General features: G+C 38.1%; 1 protein-coding gene across 4 annotated transcripts in view; it reads right to left on the bottom strand.

Moving 5' to 3' along the window:
* Positions 1-5,458: 5,458 nt before the first annotated feature.
* The window catches only part of SSP5 (SCP1-like small phosphatase 5), an 86,181-nt gene continuing 64,290 nt past the window's right edge, over positions 5,459-27,349 (bottom strand). For all 4 annotated transcript variants that reach the window (XM_089449926.1, XM_089449927.1, XM_089449929.1 and 1 more), the window contains 2 exons: positions 6,118-6,455; positions 5,459-5,896 (listed from right to left, as the gene is read on the bottom strand). In XM_089449926.1, the coding sequence (XP_089306052.1) occupies positions 5,663-5,896; positions 6,118-6,455 (572 nt within the window). In that variant the 3' untranslated portion in view covers positions 5,459-5,662. The remainder of the gene's footprint in view (positions 5,897-6,117; positions 6,456-27,349) is intronic.

Below are 27,349 nucleotides of genomic sequence, written 5' to 3' on the forward strand. Positions count from 1 at the left end.
CACAAGACACTTTGGTTTGGAGAACATTGTGGTTGTACTACAAAATTACTTTTATTGGCCAAAATTCCAATAGGATATTGGGAAATATATCAAATCTTGCACTTCTTGTGACATCGCCAAGCCAACCATTAAGAAGCAAGGCCTGTACACTCCTCTCCCTACTTCCACCCAACCTTGGGAATCCATCTCCATGGACTATCTGTCTGGCCTCCATTCTACCAAGTAGGGTAATGACTGTGTAGTTGTGGTTGTGGACAGATTTTATAAGATGGTTATATTGGCGACCTGCAAGAAGAGTATCACAACATAAGACACTACCAAACTCTTCTTTGAACGAGTGTGGGTACATTTTGGGATCCCTCATACCATCATATCAGATCGGGATAGCAAGTTCATCATCACATTCTATTCAAGCCTCTAGACACTATTGGACACCAAGCTCACCAAGTTGATTGCATTCCATCCCCAGACTAATGGCCAGACAGAGGTTGTCAACAGGATGAAAATGCACATACTCCACATGTATAACTCCAAGCATCCATGAACCTGGGATGAGATCTTTCCCTATGTGCAACACAGTTATAACAGATCTCTCCATAGCTCGATTGGTCGTAATCCCTTTCAAGTGGGTCTAGGATTTTAACCATTGTGTCTGATTGATGTTTCCACGCCTCATGCGACTGCACAGACAGAATCCAAACATGTATTGTCTGAGGTTGATAAAGCAACCATATTTATTGAATGCATCCAGCAAATCCATCAACAGGTTCATGACATCTTGGAGAAGTCCAATTCCAAGTACAAGCAATGACATGATCAAGATCGAGTGCCACACAAGTTTCAGGTGGGAAACAAAGTTTGGTTTCATTTGCAGAAAGAACGCCTTACTGGAGCCATCGGAAGCTCAGACCACTCCCTTATGGGCCTTACACCATTACCAAGGTTGTTGGAGATAATTATTTTGAGCTCAGCATTCCCCTATTCCTTGGCCTGCACCCAGTGTTCAATGTAGACCGTCTTCAAGCATACTTTCCACCATTACTAGACACATCAGACATTGTAGAATTGCCCACACCAACAGATTTAAACCCAGACTGCATGGAACAAGCCATAACTGATCGGATCATGGACACACAGATCAAGAACACTCGCTTGCAGAAGATCCAATTATATTGGGTTTTCAGAGTTGGCCAACCCCTACACCAAGGCAAGTGGCTCATCAAGGACCAAGTTTAGCAAAAGTTTCCATGTCTCCTGGAGGCAATCAACGCAATGGGGACCATTGCTTCCTAAGGGGGGAGGACTGATCTAGGTGGATATTGATGGCCACCTTCTTGTTCCACTTAGACCCCCACCATTGTTTCTTTCAGTTTTTCAGTTTCCTTAATTTTAGCACAGTTTACTATTTTTGGCAATTTTTCGGGTCTTGAACTTCCGAAGCCATTTTGAGGCCCTAAACGATGTTTTTTTACAAAACAGGAAAACTCGAATTTTTTATTGACGTTTTCAGTCGAAATTTATAGTCCTTGGATATATATTTCTAACGAGGTATTGTGCATCCTCGCGATCTGCAGCTTCTCCCGGGATCTCATCTCGTTGCTCTTGCTGCTAGCGTTGGTCGTCTTCTGGTACGAACATCTGCCCCAGATCTTCAACTGGCCGGCGCTAGCCTGGTTGGGTATGCTCACAACCCCGGTGCTCCTGCTCACGGGGTATAAGGAGATCATCTTCCGCTCACTTGCAGTGGGGTCTGCGATCGTTGTCCTCGACGCAGCATTGCATGGCTTGGACGACCTGCTTTAGAATGGCAAACAGGTTATTGGGAAATTGTGGATATCTTTTTATTGATCTTCTGCCTTATTTCTCTGCGGCTAGGTTCTAGATCTAATCTTCTGCAGCTAGATCTAGATCTAATCTTCTGCCTTATTTCTCTGCGGCTGGGTCTCGGCTCCCACGCTGTGTTTCGGCACTCTCCGCTATCTCACGTTGTGGGGTTATCAAAGGCAACAACCAACTTCATAGACAAACCACCTGTTCATCTTTTGCGGCTAGATCTCGATCTAATCTTTTGCTTTATTTCAACCAACTTCATAGACAAACCACCTGTTCAATCTTTTGCGGCTAGATCTAGATCTAATCTTCTACTTTATTTCTCTGCGGCTGGGTTCTAGATCTAATCTTCTGCGGCTAGATCTAGATCTAATCTTTTGCCTTATTTCTCTACAGCTGGGTTCTAGATCTAATCTTCTGCTCAATCTTCTGCGGCTAGATCTAGATCTAATCTTTTTGCCTTATTTCTCTGCAGTTGGGTTCTACGGGCAAGTAAAATATGGCTCCCAACTTTGCGAAAATCGTTGCTGGCTCAATTCCATCCGCTTCTGGAGGGCAAACTCTTGCCCATATCGTCAGTGAAACCCCAGCTCCCACTATCCAGGTGGTCCAGGCCTCACTCGATAAGGCTTTGAAGTTTTCTGAAACTGCCCTAATCTGCCGGTTCAATGGTTTTTGGCTGCAGCTGACAGCGCTCCACAATTGGATCTCGGAGGTATGGAAGCCTGTCATTTTTTATGAAATTAATATCTACCCCTATGCTAGAGGTTTCTTTATAGTATATTTTGAAAATCTTGAAAGCAGACAATATATTCTACATTTTGGCTCTTGGTTTTGGGAAAACTCAGATCTATTCATGAAACCATGGAACCCATCATTCGATCCCTCAACAACCATCATAACCTCAGCACCAGTTTGGGTGAGATTGCCAAGCCTACCCTTGCATCTCTAGAATCTCTCCTCGCTAAAAGCCATTGAAAATGCAATTGGGAAATTTTACTGCAGGTGCCCAGAAACAGAGGAATATGCCAAAACCACTTATGCACGCATGTGTGGAAATGGACTTCAGTGCCAAATTCCTAGCTGAAATAAACCTAACAAGTAAAGACTGTGTGGAACCAGAAACTCGATTACGAAAGTGTCCTCTTCCGATGTCGATCTTGCTTTGAGACAGGCCATCTGGCGAAAAATTGCCCGAAAGCCTCCCAGAAAAATTATGCTAGAAAAAACCACCACAAATCTACATGGTGGGAAGGAGCACAAAAAAACACTACATTGTCATCAAAGAAGAATACTCTAGAGAAAACTCTAAATCACAAGAAATCGGGCAAGAAAGAAACAACTCTCAAGAAAAGCAGGGAGAAAGCCCCGCCCAACAACAAAAAAGTGAACTTGACAACCCCTCAAGCATCAACAGTTATGAAGATTTGAATACCGCACAAAATAAATCTTCATTTAACAGCAAAGCAGATCTCCTAGACCAAACTTCTCCGACTATCTTCAAAAGGACACAATAGATTGCGAAACTAAGACACCAATGTCCCAAGAACTAGAAGAGATGAAAAAAATGCAAGATAAAAGACGCTGGAAGACCGTAGAGAAACAAGAGAACAATAAAAAATTTAAAAAAAAAATTAAAAAATTAAAAAAAAAAAAAAAAAAAAAAAACTACAGCACCAATCTTGCCAAGAAAGACAAGGAGCCAGACAATTAAAAACTAAGAAAATTATAGGTCCGATAGACCAATTTGGTCTCAGTGGACATTAACCACTATCATCAAAAACAATATCAAAAGTTATTGCCTTGTTATTGCCTCGCACAATAAAGTAGGCGTTATGTACTATAGTTTAAATTATAACATTGCAAGTATTTTTTTTAGTTATTTACCTAAACACGATATTTTATTATGTAACAAAAACTTATTTACATAATCTATTATGTAACTAAAAGTTATATATAGGACCTTTTTTATATGTAAGCTTTTTACAATAAGATTATAAGTATCCCTTTTCTTATCCCCGGTCATATGGTTGACCATAACAGGATCACAAGTATGCTTTTTTTCTTAACACCGGATCTTGATGGTTAACCATAATAAGGTTATAAATATTCCTTAAAAGTAACTTGGCCTTAAGTTAAAGTTTTCCCTTCTTTTGTGCAAGTATGGCTTCCCCTCTCTTTTATAACTTTATCTCATTTCAATGGTCACAAGTATAACTGCAGGGCAACTTGAGGCAACCAAGCCCTCTCTTCTATAACTTCTCATTTCAAAGGTCATAAGTGTGACTGTAGGGTATAACTCGAGGCAACTTCGCCTCAATTTAAACTTGATCTTTGGGGAGGTGCAAGCCACTTAGGACTACATGTGCCTGAAAATCTCTAGTAATACAAAATGTTAATGCAATCTTCCGTAAAATTAACATTCAGTGTCCTCGAAAGGAAGGCAGCTTTGTACCAACAAAACCATAATTTTATTCAACATAACATAGAATTTCTTTTCTTTAAAGGATTCCACCAAAAGCATTATACCACAAGTCATAGCATTGAATTTACAAAAAAACAAAATGAGATATTCCACCAAAGACAAAAATATGGTATAAGCATTGAATTTAAGAACAAAACTAAAATTTAAATTAAATAACAATTAAACACAAGAATAATTAAAGAATAAAACAAAAAACAAAAAAAATCCTACCAGAGACAACCTGCCCTAAATCATATACAAATGATGGGAATCTTAAATGTCCATATCAAATTAGAAGATACATACGTGAAATGTGATTGCTCACTCAAGTCATTCACCACCATCAATATATATAAGTGGCAACACAACAGTAAATGCTACCTTCAAAAGAAAACAAATCTCAAACTCTTCAATTTATAATTGACACTCCAGCATCCTCAACTCTAAATGCACAAACATGGGAGCCTCCTGCCATGAAAATGTGATTTAGAGTTCTTTCAAACTAAATATAGACAGGCATGCACGTTCACAGCACAGTAAGAGCCCATGTCAAGTAATGGACATGGCACTATTGATAGATACCAATCATTGTACTGTTTTCAAGGCCCGCAGAGAGCCCTCCAGACATAAAGGACTTAGAGAGGCCCATGGAACATTTTCAGTATCTTTAAAATAACAGAAGGATGCATAGAAAGACTGTGTATAGAAAATTACTTATTTCAAACATGAACCCTAGATTTAAAGTCCTTTTCCCGAAAGCTAACTCATTTAATCTAGTTAGTGACAATAACGAAAAAATATCAATTAACAATAGCTGAAGGCGTGGGAAAATATATGCTTCCCAGTAACTTCAGACTATAGCACCAATCAATCTTGCATCTGGCATCTTGCATCTGGCATCTTGCATCACACAACACAGATATTTGATGCAATGAAAAAGAGGACACAAAATGGCGTTGCAGAGAGTTTTTAGGTTACTCTTCGCAACAAACTTTTCTTGAACTTTCTGTAGATCATTTCCTGCTATGGCATCAATATGAGAAAAAATATTCTTAAATTAAAACCCCACTTGGGCATGAGAAAAATAAACAACTCGTGGCAAACATTATTAAGTGCACGAGGGTAAGAAAACAATATACATGTGACAGGCAACAAAAACAAGGCTTCTGGAACCGGAAGAGAATGCTGCAAATTTCATATTTAAAAGTGATTGTTAAAATGCATACAGTGAAATGATAGTCTACGTCATGGAATATCCATATACAAGGCAAGTTGACTAAAAAGTTTAAATGGAATAAATACAAAGGATAAAGAAGGAACTCTAAATCAAAATTGTTATTAGTTTAAAATGAATATAGAAACTGCAGCTCATACACATTCTCTCGAGTGCCGATCGAATGGGTTCCCTCTGTTTCCCATTGATGGATGTTCTGCTGCTGCTATTTTCTCACGAAGATTAAATTTCTTTGCAATGATTGGACGGACATCATTGAGTCCTACTAATGACTCGAGGAAAGGAAGCAACGTAACTAAAGCGCAGTCTGAACGATCATCAAACCAGCTCTCAATAGGAATACCATTGTCTACTTGGAATCCAAAGGCCTGCCAAAAACATTGGGAAAAAAAACTATAATAAGAAAGTCAAGTAGACCAAGAATACAATTTTATATACCTGCCCGATATACAAGTAAATTAATTTAAACTTGAAGATCAATTAATGATTATTTTATGTTGTAAGACTTGGCAATAAGGGATTGATGAAAGGACTCAAATAATCAGGAGAAACTTTTAAAAGGGCTAATTAGGTTCAGCTTAAACATTACCTGTGGTGAGTTGTCAATAATGGCAACTTGTGCAAGATCACGCCCCAAAACTGTCAAATCCTTCAGATAATTACCCTCTACAAAGACACATGATTCACGGTAGACACGGTGACGAATGAGCTTCCGTTTTGGATCTAGCACATTTAAGAGTTGCTCCGCATAGACGCTTTGACTAGCTGTGAATACAATAATTTCAAACATATCTGCAACCCTATCCATAAACAGCTGGAGATGAGGCCTGCATCGTACATACACTGTATGCTCTTTCAAATTAAAATGCACTGGGAATGTGAAGTCTGCATCGTCACAATGCTCCAGTGTTGAATGCACAAGGGTCTCTGATCATACAAAACCAAGTAGACTTTATCACTCTGCTTGTACATTTGCTAAGCCGAAATATTTACAAAGTTTCTTGAACCTAAAAGTTATCTCAATTTATGGAAGTCATACCAAACAAAACCATCCTTCAGTATTTTTTGTATGCACAGCATGCCTTACTCAAGACACATACAAACTATTAAATAGAGGATATATATCAAGTTACATCGAGGAAGGCAAGTGCAAAAACAATGACAAGAAAAGTACTAGAAATGAATAAATCAGTTATAAATTCCACTAATACATTGTCATCATAAATAGTTTGCTGAATGAAGGTCATTTAGCTTCAAAATGGGATAGTTGTCAACTCAAACAAGATAGAAATATAACATTCGAGCTTCTACAGCCTATACACTGGCAAATGAAGCATGCCCCTGTTGAAATAAAGTACCAGCTCCAATAGTTTGCTAATATATAGCCATCTTAATGTCTAACAAGTGACCACCATTAATGTTAATGGTTAGGCTATTTAAATGTCATTGGTTAGTAATATATGGCCAATATAACAAAAAATGACAACACTAGAGCTATGTGGTTACACCACTAACTTCCTAAGGGTGTCCCAAGTGTGTACGCTGTGATGATGTGCATGAACAGGTATTATATTACTGCTGCGGCATTACCAATAAAAATTTGTCTTATATTTATCCCGTTATTATGTTAATTTAATGAAGTTATATAAGGGGTGCGAATTGAAATTTGGGCATGAAAAGTTAGAAAACTAAATTCAACTTTAATCTTTTATGAGATCAAAGTAATGGTTTACAAGGATCAAGGTTTTCGATTGCTTGCTAAAAATATAATAAATAAATAAAACAAAACAATGACTTCAAAATAGAAGAATACTAGCGAAAGCCTGTGGAAGGAGGTCGTTGAACTTCAGTGTGAGACAACTCAACTAGTAGAAACTCAGCAATGATAAAATGGAAATTTTTCAAGGAACCCACAAATTACCAGTATCATTCACAAACAGCAGATGGCAATGAGAAAAATAAAAGCAGCGTAGATATATAGTGGCAGGCAAAGGATGATCTGGAGGTTTAACAGCCCCGCAGCATGTTGATTCTGTGAAACCACCGCAAGCAACAGATAAACTAGTTTGATCAAATGCTTGATAAGGTGCTATAAAGTAGAGATATAAAAAAATATATGAAGTATGGGAGGACAACCAAACAAATAGACAATTCCCTGAAATATTGTTGTGAGAACAGCAGATAATGGCAGCAGTGAAACATCAACAATACAGCCATTTTTGGTAAGCCATAAGATCCACAAGAAGAGTAGCAAAGGCAATGATGGTTTGACAAAGTTACAGAAAGTGCAAGCCATTAACAGCAACTCAATAATCTGATGTCCTGCAAACATTCCCAGACATTCTGTCATCTGCTGCAAGAATTTAGAAATGAAGTGAAAAAACACACACACAGTGATCGAAGGTGTATGCAGTTTGCCCTATTCCAAATGACAGTTTTTAAAATAATTTATTTCCCTGATAAGTGAAGTTGTTAAAGCAATATTAACAACAGTCAAACAAAAACTAAAAAAATTTGGGCATAGGAAAAATTGACATAGATTTTTCAAACCCTTGCCAAGCATTTGAAAATTCAAAGCTTACAACATAGAAAAATAACTTTATTCAAGGAAATTGAATAACTAGAAATGGCCAGGTGCACATAGCATTTCTCAGACAATGTGTGTGGTCGATATATGGAAGTGATCACAAATGTTACAAACATTCGTCTAGCTGGCTGTTTTTGTAATGGGCCCAGCATTGACTTACGAAAAACCACACAATAATTTCATACCACCAAGAAAGAGGAAAAACAAAGTGGTTGCCCACTGAAAAAAATTTGTGATGATAAAAGTCACCAACCATAAAAGTGTAAAGACTCTTAAGAAACTAAAATTAAACATCAAAGCACATAAACTAAAACTATGTCGTATATACAGATTGCTCTTATAGAGCACTGGCAACCAGTGACACGAAAATCATGATTAAATCTCAATTTTTTGAAAACATTGCGATTTTTTTGCCAAGCACCCGATTAAATCAGCGATTTTTTCGTTTTGAAAAAATGGTGATCCAATCACTAAAAATCATAACTGCGGCAAACAATGACTTAAGGTTTTTTTGGTTTTTTGTCTCATTTTGCAATCAGAAGGCAAGACTGAGAACTAAGGAGGAGAACTCTTCTACAAGGGCAAGAGAGGAGAAAATCGAAGGAATTAGGAATCCAAAGCAAAAGAAAATTGAATTTGGACCAAGTTTTTTCAGCAGGGCGTGGATTTCAGGTATGGACATAAAATTTAACCCTTTTTTTTTGTTTATTCCCTGTGTTTCCTTGAGTTTCATTCACCCATATATTTTTCATGATTTTTGCTTGGGTTTGAGTGTGGTTTTTTTTTTTTTGCCATTTTGTTGCATTTAGTGGAGAGGGTTTTTTTGTCAAAAATTCAAAATCTTGATTGTTAGTTTTATTTGTTTAAATTCTTCTTGTGCCCTAGTTTTTTTCCATGATTTTTGTTTGGGTTTGAGTGTGTATTTTTGCCATTATTGTTGCATTGAGTGGAGGTTTTTTTTGTCAAAAATTCAAAATGTTGTATGTTAATTTCATTTGTTTAACTAGAAATTCTTCTTGTGCCCTAGGTTCAAACTTTGATCTTACATTTCTTTTCACTGTTAACATATATTTTTGTTATTCCGTGGAATCAAAAAAAAGTATAGAGCAACAAGTGGGAAGAAACTTCTGAACGGAACACTTAAGAGTTGTATAAATGAAAATTTGTAACCATGAGATTTGGTAGCCAGCTAGAAACTTGAAAATGCAGCTGCTAACTGAAGGTCTGAATTACAATAAGACTGCATCATTAACAGCATTAAAACTAGAGCAGCTTCAAACTTCAATCTTACATTGAGCCTCAAGAGTTCAGCAAAGTTACAAAATGCCAAGAAAATTGGACCCTACGTGGGAATTTGGTGAACCCGATGGGAGGTTTGACTGATCAAATTTGACTTGCAAGTTATGTGGGCAGCATATGACAGGGAGTATACCGATTGAAATTCCACCTTGCACAAATTCCTGGACATGAAGTAGGGATTTGCACAAAAACAAATCCAAAAATCATCCGTAGAGCCCTCAAATCATTGGAAGAAATAGGGACAACCAAACTAACCAAGGCTTCTCTGAAGAGTCAAATGGCAGGGGGTGGAGTGGAGGGACTGGGAGATGACCATGAGAGTGGTACTGGTTCTTCTTCAACATTAGTTTCTACAGACAACCCCACAGTTGCCTCATCGTTTTTTGTTCTTAGAACCACACCTGGTGCATAACCATCTATCACGTCAGCGCTTAAAAAGAGGGAGAACGAAGAAGTTGACAAGTTGTTGGGCAGATGTCTTCTTTAGAGCAATGTCACATGGTTCGGGTTTGAGTTTGGGTTCGGCGATGATTAGGTTGGGTTTGAGTTCGAATTTTTTCATGAGGTTCAAATGAGGTTTGCCATTAGGTTCATCTATATATATATATAATGAATTATAGGATCAAATAGTAAAAAATCAACATTAGTAAACGTCAAAAATGCTATCATGGACATGTAAACAACTAGGATAAATTACAAGCTTGAGTTGTGACATGAAGTTATGAGTTTTGATATATGGACTTCGTCAATGGCTATGAGGTTCGATGAGGTTCGCCAAACCTCGATTTCTTTTTAAGGTTCGCCAAAATTAGAACCTCAAGGTTAAAGTTCGACGAACCTTGTGGCACAGCTTTAGAGTGATGTTCCTTTCAGCATTGCCAAGAACAATCTATTTTTCCAGCCCGCAATTGATGTTATTGCAATTGTTGGCCCAGGGTACAAAGCCCCTTCCTATGATGACTTTAGAGGGTGTATACTTCAGAATGAAAAGGTCGAATGCACTAAAATATTGGAATTTAGGGGCTCATGGGCACAGACAGGATGCACTGTGATGTCAGAAAGTTGAACCGACCAAAAGGGTAGAACCCTTATTAACTTCTTGGTTAATTGTCCCAAGGGGACAATGTTTATGGATTTTGTTGATGCATCTGCACATATCAATGATGCACGGTTATTATGTGATTTGTTGGACGTGTTCATTTAGGAGGTGAGTCCACAACATGTTGTCCAAGTCATAACGGACAATGCTGCAAATTATGTTGTTGCTGGCAGGATGCTTACAAAGAGGCATCCTAACTTATTTTGGACACCTTGTGCTACACACTGCATTGACTTGATGTTGGAGGACATAGGAAAAAATCATTTTGTCAAGGATATTGTTGAATCATCAAAAAGCATTACAAAATTTATATATAATCATGCATTTGTGCTCCATTTGATGAGAACATTCACCAATAATAACGATTTGGTGCGCCCTTCCATTACACGGCTTGCCGCTAGCCTCATATCTCTTCAATGCCTCTTGAATTCTATGTGGGATGTGAAGAGAATGTTTCTTTCAAAAGGGAGAGACCATATGCAAGCTAGTTTCATACCAGAAAATCTTTTGGGTGGGAGTGCAGGAGGTGTGTAGCTTTACTGAACCTTTGGTAAAGGTTATGCAATTAATTGATGGAGACAAGTCCACCAAGGGATACTTGTATGAGGGCGTGGATAGGGCCAAAGAATGCATTCGCAACTATTATGATGATAATGGGGGATGAGGGGTTTGAGAAACAACAATTCATATGGGCATTGATTGATGAGCGATGGAACAATACACTCCATCGTCCCATTCATGTTGTAGGGATCTACCTGAACCCGCATTTTCTTACTCTTGCGGTTTCATATTTGATGTCGAGGTCATGGATGGATTCTTCACCTGTGTTTAAAAGATGGTGTCATCTGCAATAGATTGTGCAGAAATCTCCAAAGAAATGGAAATATATAGGATGGCACGTGGCATATTTAGCTTTGACATGGCTATCCATGATAGGAAAACCAAAATGTCAGGTAAGCTTTAGTTTGTTTCAAATTTCAAATTTCATTCTCTTCAAAGTTCATACTTTGCTTCAACTTTCAAATTTCAATTTTTTTCTTATGTTTCTCTTATTTGTTGTATATGTGTGGGGGAGATGTTATGGTGGCAACGTACCAAATCTCCAAAAGCTTGTCATTCGAGTGCTCAACGAAACATGTAGCTTTTCTGAATGTGAGCGCAACTGGAATATGTTTGAAAAAATACATACCAAGAAGCACATTAGGTTAAAAAATTCCAATTAAATTCATTAAATAATAAAATATATAATTTATTATTTTTATAATTATTAATTTATAATTTATGACCCTTGTACGGGTTGGAGTCGCAGCGCCTTAACAACATGGTCTATGTCTACTATAATCTCAGATTGTGGGTAAGGCAACTTGAGATGACACCTTACATGGAGGCCATCTCATTGGATGGGATCGACACCACTTCTGCAAGGAGGGTTGAGGTCGAGAGGCCTATCATGGAATCAACCCCTAATTGGTTAGAGGAGGAGGTAGTGGAGGGGGTAGCAGCTGCAGGAGGAGGAGGAGGAGGTGACACCACCTACCATGGCCACCAGTAGAGGATGTGGTCTAACTCCTATGGCTCCTACTTCTTCAGCTTCTAGAGGACATCAACGTCCAATGCCGGCCCCAAGCCCTTCTTCATCTAAAGAGAACATTGTTACATTTTCTCGCAAGAGGGGCAGAGGAAATCATTAGTTAGTTGGTTTATTTCATTGTATATAACAGTGGACTCATGAAATGAGCTACATTATTATAATTTTTGTTGATATTCTGAGGTTGAGTCTAGACTCAGGATTCAAGACACGATTCACTGTTATGTGTGATGCAGCACTAGACATATTATGATATTACACATCTTATATATTAGTTCTCTTTTCATATTTGTGTGTCAATGCATTTATTTTATATTGTGGATGCTTTAGATACTAAAAAAATTGAAAAAAAAAATGAATCTCTTTTGTAATTTTTTAAATTTTGTCGATTTCTTGCCAATTTTTACTGATTTTATCCCAATTTTTCCATTTTTTCCGGACCCTCGCTGATTTAATGTTGATCGTGATCATTGCAACATTGTTGGCCATTGTTGTTGCTAGTTATCAAACTTACTCTAGTTAAATGTGTGAATGTTTAGGTGACTCAGTCCAAATTGATCACTCATCTATTTTATAGGGGCAATGGGCAAACTTGATTACTCTCTCCCATAATTTTGAACTTCAAGATATAGATAATACAAATGAGTGGACGGCATGTACATACAATTCCATCAATCTTCTTCTCTATTACTTGCAGACATGCACTCTATGTTTCACTTTTAACTTTGTAAGTATCATTCCACTTTAGGTATTATAACTCATACCAATTGGTATCATAACCTTGAGATTGACACCTTTTCAGAGTTCTACAATGTCAACCTTGGTAAGGATATTTTCCTGCACAAATTTCTCCTTGAGCTCTCAACTCAAACCAATTTGAGTGACTTGCATGCACATCGAACCCATCTCTGACTATTTCAAACCATAAATATACAAGTAACTCACTATCACACTTTGGTTTCTCTATAAATAAAATAAAATAAAATAAAAAACTGCATATTCACATTTTTCCACAAAATTTCTACATTTTTGTTGTAGTCGTTGGCCCTTTTTGGCATGTTTTGTTGTTTTGTTGTTCATTCCACTAGAGTTTTGTCCTATTTGTTGATTAAACCCATAAAATGTTCCCACACTTGCAATTTATTTTTCTCAGTTTCAATATACACCTATAGTGCACAAATATTGTTTTTGGCTGAAAAGAGACAAAAAGTGCCATATGAACCCACATTATGGCTCTGCACAATTCTTCCATGGACTCCGTCAATGCCCATCATTGCTCAAGTCCTAGCGCATTGACAACCGTAACTCAATCTCTTCATGAAAACCCTCGCGCAACAACAGGATTTTGCACAACAACAACAAGAGTTCAAACCAACCACAAGTCTACAATGAAGAGTTTTTTCACCTCCTTGACATTTTCTACCTCTTTGATTGCAATAATGTCCACAACTCATGTACATGTCTATACTCCTACATCTTCTATCTCTTCTAACTCACCTCTTGCAGATGCCAACGCGTACAAAGAATCCCATGAGTCAAGACAATCTCTAATGTGATCCATTTTTATGCATACTATTTTCCAGGAACATACTTCACTACTAATTTTTCATGCCTTAAAAAAATCCCTCTTTTTGTCCATTCATAGTTTGTTATCCCAATATTTTGCTCCTTTGGCAATTTTTGAAAAGGGAATTGGACCCTTAACCATGGAAGACACCTTACAGAAAATAAATTGCAATGTTCCACCAAGTTTTTAGGACAAGAAGGCGAGGGAAAGAGGATACGCAGGAGCGGCCTATGCAAAAGCTCCCCACCAATTTTTGGGAAACGTGGGGGGACGTCAGGTTCTTAAAAACTTATAAATATGAAATAGAATTTATACATCAATGAATCATATAACTGAAACAAATTTAAAACAAAACGCTGTGAAGCATGATCATTGATATAAATTATAATCATACATCATACAACAACAGTTACATCATACATCATACATTATGATTAATCATTAAACCATATTGAATCTTGATGTTCCACTTCCAAGTTCCTACTATGAACATTGAACACTAAATATTGAGATAAAATTATAAAAGTCAAGTCTGATACATTACGAGTCAAAATTTTATAGAGTATGAATAACATAAGAAGTTAGAACATCAACATATCAAAAGATAAACGAGAATAATTTTGCTCAAGGTAATGCCCCGCTAGTCTCTGCATCCAGCTGTTGCATGAATAAATCAGGATCAACCATATCACCATCTGAATCTGAATCACTAGCATTCTCAAACATGCTAAGTGGCACACCAACCAACCTCGTCTGTCTCTCATCAAGTCTCTCCTCCATCTCCACTTATGCATCATCCTCTGGATCAACATCCCATCGTGTTGTTGGTCCCTTGAAATACTCAAGTGTCTTCCTATGCTCAAGACGTAGGGCACTATGCACAGCAACTAACATCTCCGCTCTTTTAAAGGTAAGCTTGTTCCTCTTGATAAAGTGGATGAAGCTATATGTGGACCAATTCCTCTCTGCTGCAGAGGAACTAGCAATCTGAGACAACAAACGCATAGCTAGATGTTTGAGCTCTGGAGCACCATCCCCATGCATCCTCCACCAACCAATCGGGTCATCTTGGGCTAGATCTATGCGATCTGCCCGAGCACCACGTGTGTTGAAGGGGCCACTAAGAGATGCAAACTGAACAAACTGCCTTCAAAATCTTTCCCCCTCCTCCTCATTGTACATCTTTGCAATTGCATCTAGGATGTCATTCTTTACCTTAGAATCATCAATAGGAGGCACCCTCCAAGGTCTTTCAACATACCATTTTGGGTTTAATGCATATGCTGCCATGTGCAAAGGTGTGTTCAGGCGATCCCACCTACAATGAATGATGTGTCGAATCTAGGATGTATAGAACTCTAATGAGGGTTCCCTTTGTTGAATGGTTGCCTTCACACGACCCAAAAAGCTATCAAAGGTCTCATAGATTTCTCCAAGACTAGGAGCATCTGAATCAATGTAACGAATGACCTCCACAATAGGGCCCAAGAATGACACCAAATAAGAACAATCTGCCCACCAATCATTGTCCAACACCTGAAGCCTGACCTTCTTCTCCATGTCTATCTTTGATTCTAACCACCATCCCCACTCTGAACTCATAACCAAGGATTGCAGAGGTGTTTGTACCTCTAGCATCCTCTCTAATAAGAGCAAATAGCTATCATATCTAGTATCAGTTGGCTTGAGGAATTATTTCCTCATGTGAGCCCTGTACATGGCCAAGGAGGTGTGGTGGTTGCAGATAAACATCTGCACATCTCTTGTAGCTATCACCAAGTCTGATATCCACTGAATCTTGCCAATGTCCTTTAGTGCATTAATGAGTGCATGCACACAACAAGGAGTCCAAAAAATATGTTGATACCTGCTTTGAATCAATAACCCAGCTGATCTACAAACTGCTACTGCATTTGTCACAACCTGCACCACACTATTAGGCCCAACATCCTCTATAGCTTCTCGAAGAAGCTCAAATTGGAAAGATGCATCCTTCCGCTTTCCAAAACAATCAACAGCTTTAAAAAAGAATGGACCTTCTGAAGATGTCATTATGATGTTGATTAGTGGGTGTTTTCGGATGTCAGTCCATCCATCCATAACAATAGAGCAACCAAACCTCAACCATGTTTGTCTCATTCTCTCTTTTTGGACATTAATTTTAGACACTTGTCTATCCAAAATTGTTGTTCGTAGCTTATGTTCTCTGGGTGGTACATATGAAGGCCCTATTCTTGCAATTGCTTGGACAATTTCCTTGTAATAAGGAGAACGAACAACATGGAAGGGAATTCCATTGGCAAAAAGAAATTTGCCAATTGCATCATCTATGTCATCTCGATCTAGAACATTGTACATCCCAAAAACTGTAGCACCCATTGCACAAGAACGAGATGCACCAGTAGAAACCTTTGTCTTTTTTTATGAAGCACTGGATGGAGGAATATTTGTGGATCGATCAACATGTCTGCTAGAAAAAAATCATTTTCTAGTGGCTGCCCTTTCTAGCCTCCAAAGTTGCTCTCTTTGTGTTGAATCCAGGTTCTTTGAGGGACACATATTGACTCCTTTACCTGTAATAGCCAAAATGTGTTGCTTCACCCTGGATTAGTGACCAACAAAGTGATGCCCACAAATATTGCAGACCCAATCACGTCAACCACCACCAGCTTTTGGATTTTTTTCGGAAGTCTGGTTACATAGATTAGAAGCGGTTTTAGAGGATTAAATGCCCCCTTTGCAAATTTTTCTAGATCTCTTGGTGGGCCTTCAAAATCTACCCCATGCAAAGGCCTATTCTGGTTGTTTGCCTCCTGTGATTGCTTTCAATTTCTTCTTGTGCATCATGTGGCTCACTACCACTGTAGTTGTTGTCACTGTTCCCACTCTTCCCAGAAGATGTCTGACTTTGACTCATAGTTGTAAGTTGAATGTAACTTGTAGCCTGTAGGTTGCACCTTGTAGTGAAAATAAAAAAAAATTAAAACATTACATAGGCTGACTAATATTAACAGTACACACATTCAACAATGATTTTTTTTTAAATTTACAAGAAAAAAATTAAAATTAATACACAATCAACACTAAAAAATTACAAAAAAAATGAAAAAAACACGGTGAAGTTTCAACACTAAAAAATTTTAAAAAATTAAAATTACAAAAAAAAAAATTAAAAAACGCAGCCTACAGTGACACAAAAAACACAAAAATATTGAAAAAATTTACAATTTACAAAAAAAAAAAGAAAAAAAAAACAACAGTGACAAGCTGCAATCATCAATGTTAAATTCATAAATTGTTGATGTTACTTACAAGTTACTGTGCAAATTGTGGCCAGCTAAAGACTGTCGATGGTGGATGCAGTTCAACTTCAAAGTCGACGGGCTGCCTACAATTCAAGTGCAACTGAATAAAGAAATAAAACCAAAAAAAAACTTCAAAGTCCCCAAGTCCCTAGGCTCCCTGCAGTTCAAGTTGTGGTTCAAGAATGAAGGCTTGAAGCTTCAGGTGTTGGATGAAGACGACATGCAACAGCCATGATGGCTTCAACTTTCAACGGCGCCCTGCGTCTAGTGTCCACGTCCAGGTCCACTGCCCAATAGCGATGGCGTCCACGGTCCAGCAGCGGATGGCGTCGATAGATTTCGATGGTGTTAGCGTCCAGTAGCAGCGGCGTTAGAAAATAGAATATTGGAGTGAGGGCGTCGGGCTTCAAGCCTTAAACAATGAAAAAACAAAGTCTAAAACCCTTGGCCATAGTCAAAACAAATAAAAAAAAATTAAAATTATGATCTAAAAAAAAATCGAAATTGGGCAACGAAAACGACCCATGATGACCCTCTTTTGCAGAAACGACCCCTAAAATGGAGGAAACGACCCCCTGGCAAGTTTCCTTGTGTACCCTGTTTTTTGGGAGCGTGGGGAAACGACCCCCTCTCGTCCCCAAGTCCCCAGAGCGTGGGCGAGCTAGGAAACTCAACCCCCAGGGGGGGACGTGACCCCGTCGAACACTGATAAATTGCCATATCCATTTGCTTTGGATAAGGATTCATTCAACACCTTTCTCCCATGCACATCAGCTATAAAACAAAATGAGTTCATCCTTCAAAGCACAACAATACTCTCTAATTCCTCGTGTTCATGGTCCTTCTACATCAATGCTTCTCCTTTCAAGCCTTCAACATGCTTCTACCACATTTGTAATTAAACGAGGGCTCCAAATGTTTTGTGGCACTTATTCAAACACTCCATTTTTAATAGGTATATGGCTTTGTACCAACACCCCAACTACCCAAAGCCCAAGCATTATTTAGTACTTCATTGGAAGGGGTGTATTTCAACTATAGGAAAATTTGAGGACGATTTCCTCCGTTAAGGAGCAAACTAGAATCGATGACACTTAGTCTACTGAATAAGTATGAAGATGTACTATAATGTACTTTACCTACCTTGTACTTCAGTACACTTGTATACTTTGTCTATTTATAATTGTAGTACTTCTACTTTTATACTTGTGGGTGACTTCGACCAAATTGAACACTCCCCTACTTTAATGCATGTTATTGGAGACTTCATCAAATTTTTATCTCTCCCACAATTTTATACTCAAATACATATTCTCTCTATTGTTGCCTAATCCACACATTGGGTTAACATGGAAGAAATCTTTAATCCACTAAGTGTGGCCTTTGGGGCAAGTCTCAAGTTGAGTTGTTGTCACTCAAATCTCAGCTCCTTCGTCTAAGCGAACTCCTACCGAAGCCAAGGGGGTAGTCCCTAAGAAAATAACTAAGGCTCAATTAAGTTATAGCAAATAAGAGATATTCTAAGAGTTAATTTAATTCACCAAAAGATACATTCAACCATTACAACATATAACTTAAGAGCATGTAAATACAATTCAAAAGTAAATGATATAATCACAAGCACATAAATAACCATTCATAAACAAATGATATAATGATAAGACCAGTGCCAAAAGTGAATGCTTATGCTTGGAAATAAATTGCCAAAAAGTAAATGAAACTGCTTGAAAGTAAATTGCTAGATGTAAATGCTTGTGCCTGAAAGTAGATCAAGTGAGATTGTAGCCAAATAATGTATATTATAGGAATGTTGTGAAAAGTGCTCTCGATAAATCTTATAAAATTAGATTTCACTTGGATTTATATTTATTAGTAAGTGTGTGCGCAATAGAGAAGTGTGATTGCAAGACAAAAGAAATAATCTAAGGTGTGCTTCCCCTTTGATCTTTATATTTTGAATGAGGTAGAGATGGAAGAAAGGAGATCCATCAAGAAGAACCTTCGCTTCAAACAGTACTCCCTTCATTTCACAAGTCAGCCAGTTGGAAGGAGATCCAACAATAAGATAAACAAGCTCCCATATTGATTTCACAAGTCAACCTTTACTTTTCCCCCAATCTCACAATAAAGATAAAAGTGGTTTTCCCTAATTAAACTAAATCAACCAACAAGCTCTTTCTAGTCACGTGCAAGGATCAAGTTAGGCTTGCAATGACAGACAACATAATAGAGTTTGGCAAGGTTCGTTACTTTTGCAAAGTTGGAACCTAATCTAAAGCATAAAATGAAATATAATCTATGAAATTGAAATCTACTCTAATGTTTAGTGGTATTAAGTTAATTTTATGCCCAGTAAACACACCATGAAAATGAAACACAAAACACAAGAGGCCCCCATTGGGCAGGGGGATAGGGATGACTATAAGACTCTCCTAGCTCCCTCAAGATTACAATGTTTAGATGGTGATGGTATCCCTTGTAAATAAAGGGAGAAAATGGTGTTTTGAAGTTACAATGGTCGTAAACTCCTTCAATTTAACCAAATCTTGGTAGCACCTCCCCTTGTAAATTTGCTGACCTGCTAAAAACCAGCAAGCAAACAAGAGTAAAATGTGCCCAAAAATGCTTTGGAACACTCACAAATGATAGTACAAAAAAGCTCCAAAATACACCAAGTGAAATGAATGGAAATTCCTACTGTAAAAAATTAAAAACAAATAAGTTAAATCAGCTTTTCTTGGCTCATTTTACTGTTGTTAGGATAGCAGCAAATGAAGCTTTCAAATTGCTAGATTTAGCAATGAGACTTTATGAAAGTAAACCAAGAACAATGAGAAAAAAAATTATAGAATGTATGTAAAGAAGAGGAGACAAAGGGGCCTTTCAAGGCACTTGGAGACACTTGGTGCTTAGTGGGAATTCACTTCTTATGTGCTTGAGGATGGGTACTCCAACCGAGGAGGATTCCAACCTTCAAAGCTTGAGGCACCTATAAAACTTAGGATCTTGCCAAGAGATTAGTGATCATAGGTGTAGCTTGCAATTGGAAAATGAATAAACATGACATTCAACCAAGAAAAACATGTGAATTTCAATTCCAATAATGCAAACTATCAAGAGGGCAAACAAACAACCAAGTTTGTCCTCTCCTTTGGGCAACAATGCCCCTATCAAGGCCTATAACAACAAACTCAAAGAAAATGCAATAAAAGACAAAGTATACCTCATTTAGATTCCAAGAACCACACAAAATTAGCACACCATTTGCTTCCAAAGCCTTCTTTTATTAACAAAATGGTAGAACAATACAATAGCGCCAATTCCCCAGGAGCTCGAACTCTTCAACATTAACTTACAATGGAGGAGAGCACTTCAATTCATAGAAGGGAGGAAATCCCAAAGATTTGATGATCCCAAGAAAGATCCAGAAGTTCCCAAGTGGCAAGAAGGAGCTGCCAAGACAGGGTTGCGTAGAGCCCAAATGGCCGTGCGCGGACTCTCTAGGAGATATGTGAAGGTTTCAAGTGGGAGACTGAGCTACCAAGTGGGTATGGAGAGGGAGTAATTTCCCATATGCTCTAGTCAACTCGCACTCACTAGAGTGCCAACTCGGCCCCCAACTACACTCAAGTGCTAACTACAATTTATACTCTAATTGTTATCGCTTTGCTTTGAAACTAGATGTGTATCATTATTCTATTCCATGAGCTCGACACTTTTAGATACATTCTTGAGTTTATGATTAGTGGAATTCCTTTCCCCTTCAATGTCCAATGGAAATTTGACTTGTTGAATTCATTATTTTTAGATATATTCTTCATTTTATGATTTCTCGAATTCCATTCCCCTTCAAGGATTGGAATAGGCAAGGTTTTCTCTACAAATTCCCTTCAATCACCATTAAAAGTTGGAATGTTCATAAAGTATGTTTCATGAAAAAAACAAACAAACAAATAGGTGATATATTATTGTCCACAAATGAGAAATATCAATGAGACTAAAATGCAGTAACAAGTTACAATAACAATAAGAATACTAGAAGCAACTCAATATAATTTACTAAAAAGAATAATATAAACTATAACAAAATAAACATTAAAATGTAAAGTAAATAACCATATAGAAAAAGTTGCTAGTTATGCAAAAGGTAGCCAACCATGTTAAAATATACAATGTTTCGAGGTAAAAGAGAAGGAAACCCTTTTTTCCTACTATATATCATTAGAATAGGCTTTGAATAAGAGACAACCAACGGTTCTCAACAACTTCCTTGGGGTTGTAATCTAGAATATGGCTCCAACAAGAAGAATCATATGTAAACGATCTTCAAAGGGCACTAAAGTATCACCTATAGTTGTAGATGAGAAAGCTCATCTAGTATTCCACACCAGGGAACCCCTAAAGTTGAAATGAAAATGTTGATAATCTCTATGTTCTAAGCCTTGGGCTAAGTTTTTGTACAAAGTTCAAACAATCATTGATCAATCTAGTAATTGGAGTAAGAAATCATGAATTACAAAAATGTTATTGTGGTTGACAATGGCTAATAAAATATTAACTTGGGATAATGGTCCCAAAAAAAGTTAGTATGGTCCAAGAAGATGCATTTTGTCTAAAAGTAACGTGGAAAGAATGGACCACCTTTTTGTCAATGGCCTTTTTACCAGATCCGTTTAGATTGATGTTTTACATATCTCAAATGGAATGAATAAATTTGATTAACAATCTTTGGTTGATTGCTTATATTCAACAATAACAAATAGATCTGAAAAACCCTAGAAGGATTTGCCCAACTTTTTATATATGGGATCTAGCTCTCAAGAAAACAAATTATCTTCCAAAACATGTTCTATCACCTATTCAAGTAGCCCATCCAATTAGGGCCTCCTTTGAAGTTAGCCAAAAACCACTTAAAGAGATTCATATAGAAATTTAAAGCAGCCTTCCATAGATTAGAAAAGGAATCGACCTTTTTCAATGACGCTTGTCAAGGAACCCCAGGAATGTGAGGCAAGAGCCACGCTTTTCCTTGAGCCATCACATTATTTGTTATTGAAATAAACTACTAGAGAATAGTCCAATAAACATGCTCAAATTCATGTTCTTGTCGATACTAATGAAAACAATGTATAAAGGATTAGAACAAATGCAGGTATTGTTAACTTTTTGAACCCAGCAACATGGCAATTTATTTCCTGGCAGATTTATTACAGATCTACTGAATAAAAGCACAATTGGGATCTTAACAAAATTAAACAGAAAAAGCAAATAAACAACTAATTTCAATCACACATTACACACAAAAGTTGTATGCCCAATCAAACCAGTTCTTTAATAAATCTTCCGAACCTACATGGACTCCCTTAATGGAATAATGGCCCACTAAGGAAAACACATATAACAAAACCTTAGATTTGATCCAGTTGATCAAACCCTACTTCGTTGATCTAGATCTCCCTTATTGCCCCCTACATCATCGTCGAACCTAGAACACTAGAATGGAAGTCCTTCTCCACCCACGCGTTGAGATGTTCTTCTCTCAATGTCTCATGCTCACTCAATGTGTCTTTTCCCTTAGCCTAGCATACCTTTCATAAGTTTCAGTTACAACTGAATCCACAAGCCTAATATCCAAAGTGATTGACAATAGGGATTAGATCTGACCTCACTTAAGATTGACGTTTGAGATCTATCTAATTCACTAGTGCAAAAACCTTTGCATTTCATCAGATTAACTCACTTTTGTCTTTAAAGGAAATTAGTTTAATCATTACAATAATTGCTAAGGTTAAGGGTGTATCAAGCAACTTTTGCATGCCTCAACACTTGAGGCATGTGTAAAAGTACCTTCTCAACCTATAAACATCAACACTCTCGCTTAGCGAGGAAGGTACTTCCTAAACAACCGCCTAGAACTAGTTGTCCCTCTGATCCTAAAACAATGTTCCACACATCATCTTTTACCATGTCTTTCCTCCAAACCTCTCCTAGTCTACTACCTCTTCAGGGATGCTACTCGCCAGTGCCATGTAGTTTGAAAACTTCTTCAGCGGCGTGCTCTCCCAAAATGTGCTCTTAGGAGCCTCCAAATGCTCTTGAGCATCCCTCAATGTCTGCTCAAATAGCATAGGTCTCTTGACAACTTTGGAAGGAGCTACTGAATCCTTTCCACTTGAGGTTTGACTCCCCGAACTGCAAGCCTATGCATGCTACTCTACCTCTGGAGCCTCTTGTTGCTCATCCTCTGTCACTGTTGGTCACAACTCATGAGATTTCTTGGATGCCAAGCCCTCCTCGAAACTAACATCCCCACTGACAATTGTCTTCCTCTACACTAGTATAAAGATCATGTAAGCCTTTGAGATCTCACTATGCCCCACAAAAATTTCCTTTTGTATTAAAGGCTCCAGCTCTGTCCTCTTACCCACATAGACATGGATGTATACTAGACATCCAAAGATGTTCAAGTGCCCTATCTTTGGCTTCACCACTATGAATCCCTCCTTAAGAGTCTTATCCCCTAATACCCTATGAGGACTCTTGTTCCACACATACACTATTGTGTTAGACTCCTCTGCCCAAAGGAACATCGGAAGCTCATGGTCATGTCTCATTGCCTTGGTAGAAACGATGATGGACCGATTCTTTAACTCTGCAACCCCATTCTACTAAGGATTGTATGAGATTGTCATCCACCTCTTGATTCTTGCCTCCTTCCAAAAATCATTGAAGACGTTGGAGGTGCACCCTCCCACAAATTATCTTGACCTCAAGACCAACCTAAGCGCCTTGAACTCCCGGAATCAATTGAAGGCCTCGTCCTTAGTCTTCATGAAGAAGATCCAAGTTTTCCTAGAATAGTCATCAATGAATGTGGCATAGTATTGCGCTCCCTATATTGATGCCACTGACATAAACCCGCATACATTTGGGTGAATGAGATCCAAGATCCCCTTAGAATTGCTCTCACTACTAGGAAAAGCAACCTTGGCATTCTTACCAATTGCACACCCTCTACATATGTCTTGTTGCTCAATGCTAAACTCTAGAAGACCAACGACAATCTCCCTCAAAAGCACCAATGCCCTATACTGCAAGTGTCCCAACCTCATGTGTCGTAGCTCACACAAGTTCTCATTGTCATGTACCAAGGTTGGAATTGGTTTTCCTGTCAACTTGTACAAGTTGTTCTCTCTAACCTAGATGGCCATGCTATGTCTGGGCTAGACACCTCTGAACGAATGAGCACCTTCCCATTCCTGAAAATGACCTCATATCCTTTTTCCTCGATCACTAAGACTAGTACAAATAGTACATCCATGGCTTCCAATGTCCCTCCTACTCTAGCTGGAAATTGATCGTTCCAACCCCCTTCACTACATACTTGGCATCATTACCAAGCTCCACATGTAATTTGAGTCTCTCTCTACATCAGATTACCAAAAAAGTCTCAAGCCTCGGTCATTTGATTTGATGCACCACTATCCAGGTACCAAGCACTAATGATGATGAGTGTCGGTAGATAAACAGGAGACAAATGAGAAGTCTTTCTTGACTTTCATTGCAAACTCATCAAGTTGAACCTTCGTTGATGTCGATGTCAATGTCTACTGCGACTTCTCCTTTCACTTCTTCTCCAAACGTTGTGATGCATAGTGCCCACTCTTGTGGCAGATGAAGCACATGAGCTTGCTCAAGGCTTCTTCACAGGCTAAGAGGTTTCCCCCAAACTATTACCTTTGGAACCCTTCCCTTTACCCTTCTTAGCCATACTAACAAGACCCAAGTTCTCCTCTCCATCTCCTTGTTTGTTGGCCTTAGACTCCTCTCAAGTCTTTTCATGGATGCCATCATCCCAAAGCCTCTCCCAATTGGGAAGGTTGTCTTGAGCACAGATCCCCTTGACAAATCAATGCCACGTTTATGAGAACTACATCCTCCACTTTCTCCCCAATCGTTGCAAGTTGATCCTATGCCTGGGTAATCTTCATTTAGTAACTAGTAACATTATCAAACCTTGACATCTAAATGGACCTGAGCTTGTTTCTCAAGATCATCTTCTTGTTCATGTCGTTGTTTGGGAACAAGTCCACTAGTGCTTTGAACATCTCCCTAACCAACTTCTTTTTAACCAAGTGTGAGATCAAATAATCCTTCACGGTGTCCATAATATCCTCTAGGATCTAATGTTTGTCTTCATATGAGCCACCTTCTTTGTTGTATTCGTCGATTCCAAAACAACCTTTTTGCAAACTCCCAAAGGTCATGTTCCTTCAATAGCAAGGTGACCCTTTCCTTCCAAGACAGGAAGTTGGACACTCTATCCTCAAACTTGAGACCAGTTGTTGCCATTTCTAGATCTAAAAATTACACCTTGTGCTAAGTCCTTCTAGCACCCACAAGGATAAGTCAGTTTATAGATCCGCTAGGATCTCGTGGATCTGTGCTTTGATCCTTTGAAACACCCACAAAACTCTATTTCCAAACCCATGACTAGCAAGATCTCCCTCTCTCTCTCTAAAGGTTAAGCTCTGTCAACCTTACTGGCAAATCTAATATTGTCCTTCATACCACACTACTTTGGGTTGTTTGTACTCTATTATACCTACTAGTTATAGACATCGTACGAATCTTGTGCATACATTTGTCTTATTGCAGTTGGGCTATGCTCTCCGCACAGACCTTTGGTTGACCCTCAACAATCTGGACACCCTGGCATTGTCGACTTGACTCTTACCTCCGCTTGTGCCCATGCGTTGTTCCTGTCGATGGCTAGCTACTCAACATCTTTCTCTTCCACGACCAGTGTCAATAGGACTGGAACATATTGCTAATTAACATTGGACTATGTGAATGCCAAGGTCACTCTTAAATGCTTAAAGATGAAAGATTCATATGAAAGTACAAGAAAATAAAATCACATGGGGAAAGTTGAACTGAAAACTAAACCATAGAAAGAGAAAAACACTACTTATTATAAGGGAGAAGTAGATGTAGGGGTAGAAGAGTGATCATTGATGTCCATGTCATCATCTATCAATGTGAAGGATCCAATGGAAATCTTCGGAATATCATCTAGGTAGTGCATTAGGCTTAGAGACCTCGCTAGGTGCACATATCAAGAGTGTGGGAACAGTCCATCAAAGTTCTCACATCCAAGACCAAAGAGAAAACTAGATAGATGTCAAAGGAGAGGTAGTATAGACATCCCTATCACCCTCATTCGATGCAAGGGATCTAATTCCAAGCATAATAATAACCTCTAGGGAAATGTTCGATGTTGGGAGAGCCTATTCAAGTGGACCTGAGAGTGTCTTAAAAGCCAAGGCTACAAACAAAAAGAGATAGATGTAATATTACAAATGTCCCCATCATCCTCAATAATTATGAAGCATCCAATGTAGCTCAATATTTGTTAAAAATAGGCAATTCGAAGAATAGAAAGCTCCAAGTCAAACTTTACAAAAATATTCGAAGGCTAAGATGCATGGCGCTAAAAAGGGAAATTTCCACAAATCAAGCCCAAAATCATGGAATAAGTGAGAATCAAAAGTAGTATAGTGGGCTAAGCTCTTTTCATAAGAAAAAGACACTTAAAAATAGCAATTAGGCATCTAAAGTAAGCTGCAAAATCTCTTAAAAAAATAGTAACTCTCTGCCTCAACAAAGTGCAAGGAAGGTTCCTTGGGTTAGGCACTCACCTTCTTGGTCGAAATTCAACTCCCTCAGAAATAGTAGCAATCATTTATAGCTTAATAAAACAATCTGCAAAATAGAACATGGAACTAAGAGGAAACAAGTAGGATTAGAACTAAAATACTAGTGAACAAGTCTCCAAGAAAGAAGAAGAAATGTCATTAAGGAAGGTGCACCAAGTCAGCTTTATAAAAGCTTTCTACAACAAATATTTAAAAGAATAACAAGTAAACCTCATATAAGCACACCAAGTACCCTCTCAACCTGCTAAAAATAGACCAAACCCATGCTTTTAGAATCAATGGAAACTTGAACCATAGACAAATATTCCTATTGGGTACTCGAACTATTTTATCCTATTGACCTACCGAGAGTCAAAAATTGGTAAAAATAGAACCCTACTAAAAATAGACAAAACACATGCTTTTAGAATCAATCGAAACTTGAACCACAGTCAAATATTCCAATTGGGTAGTCGAACTGTTTCATCCTATTGATCCACCTAAAGTCAAAAAATGGTAAAAATAGAACCTTCTTATATTTGCCTAAAATTTAAAACTCATGTACACCTCCCTAAAGGGTTATCTATGACTATGATCACATTTCAAAACAAATATGTCTCAAGAAACTATAGGAACCAAACTAACCATACTCTTTGGGGGTCCTCAACCCCCTGTACT

The sequence above is a fragment of the Pinus tabuliformis genome, chromosome X (assembly GCF_031772625.1).
Source record: "Pinus tabuliformis cultivar Carrire ecotype Pingquan chromosome X, CPIR1, whole genome shotgun sequence".
NCBI lineage: Eukaryota > Viridiplantae > Streptophyta > Pinopsida > Pinales > Pinaceae > Pinus > Pinus tabuliformis.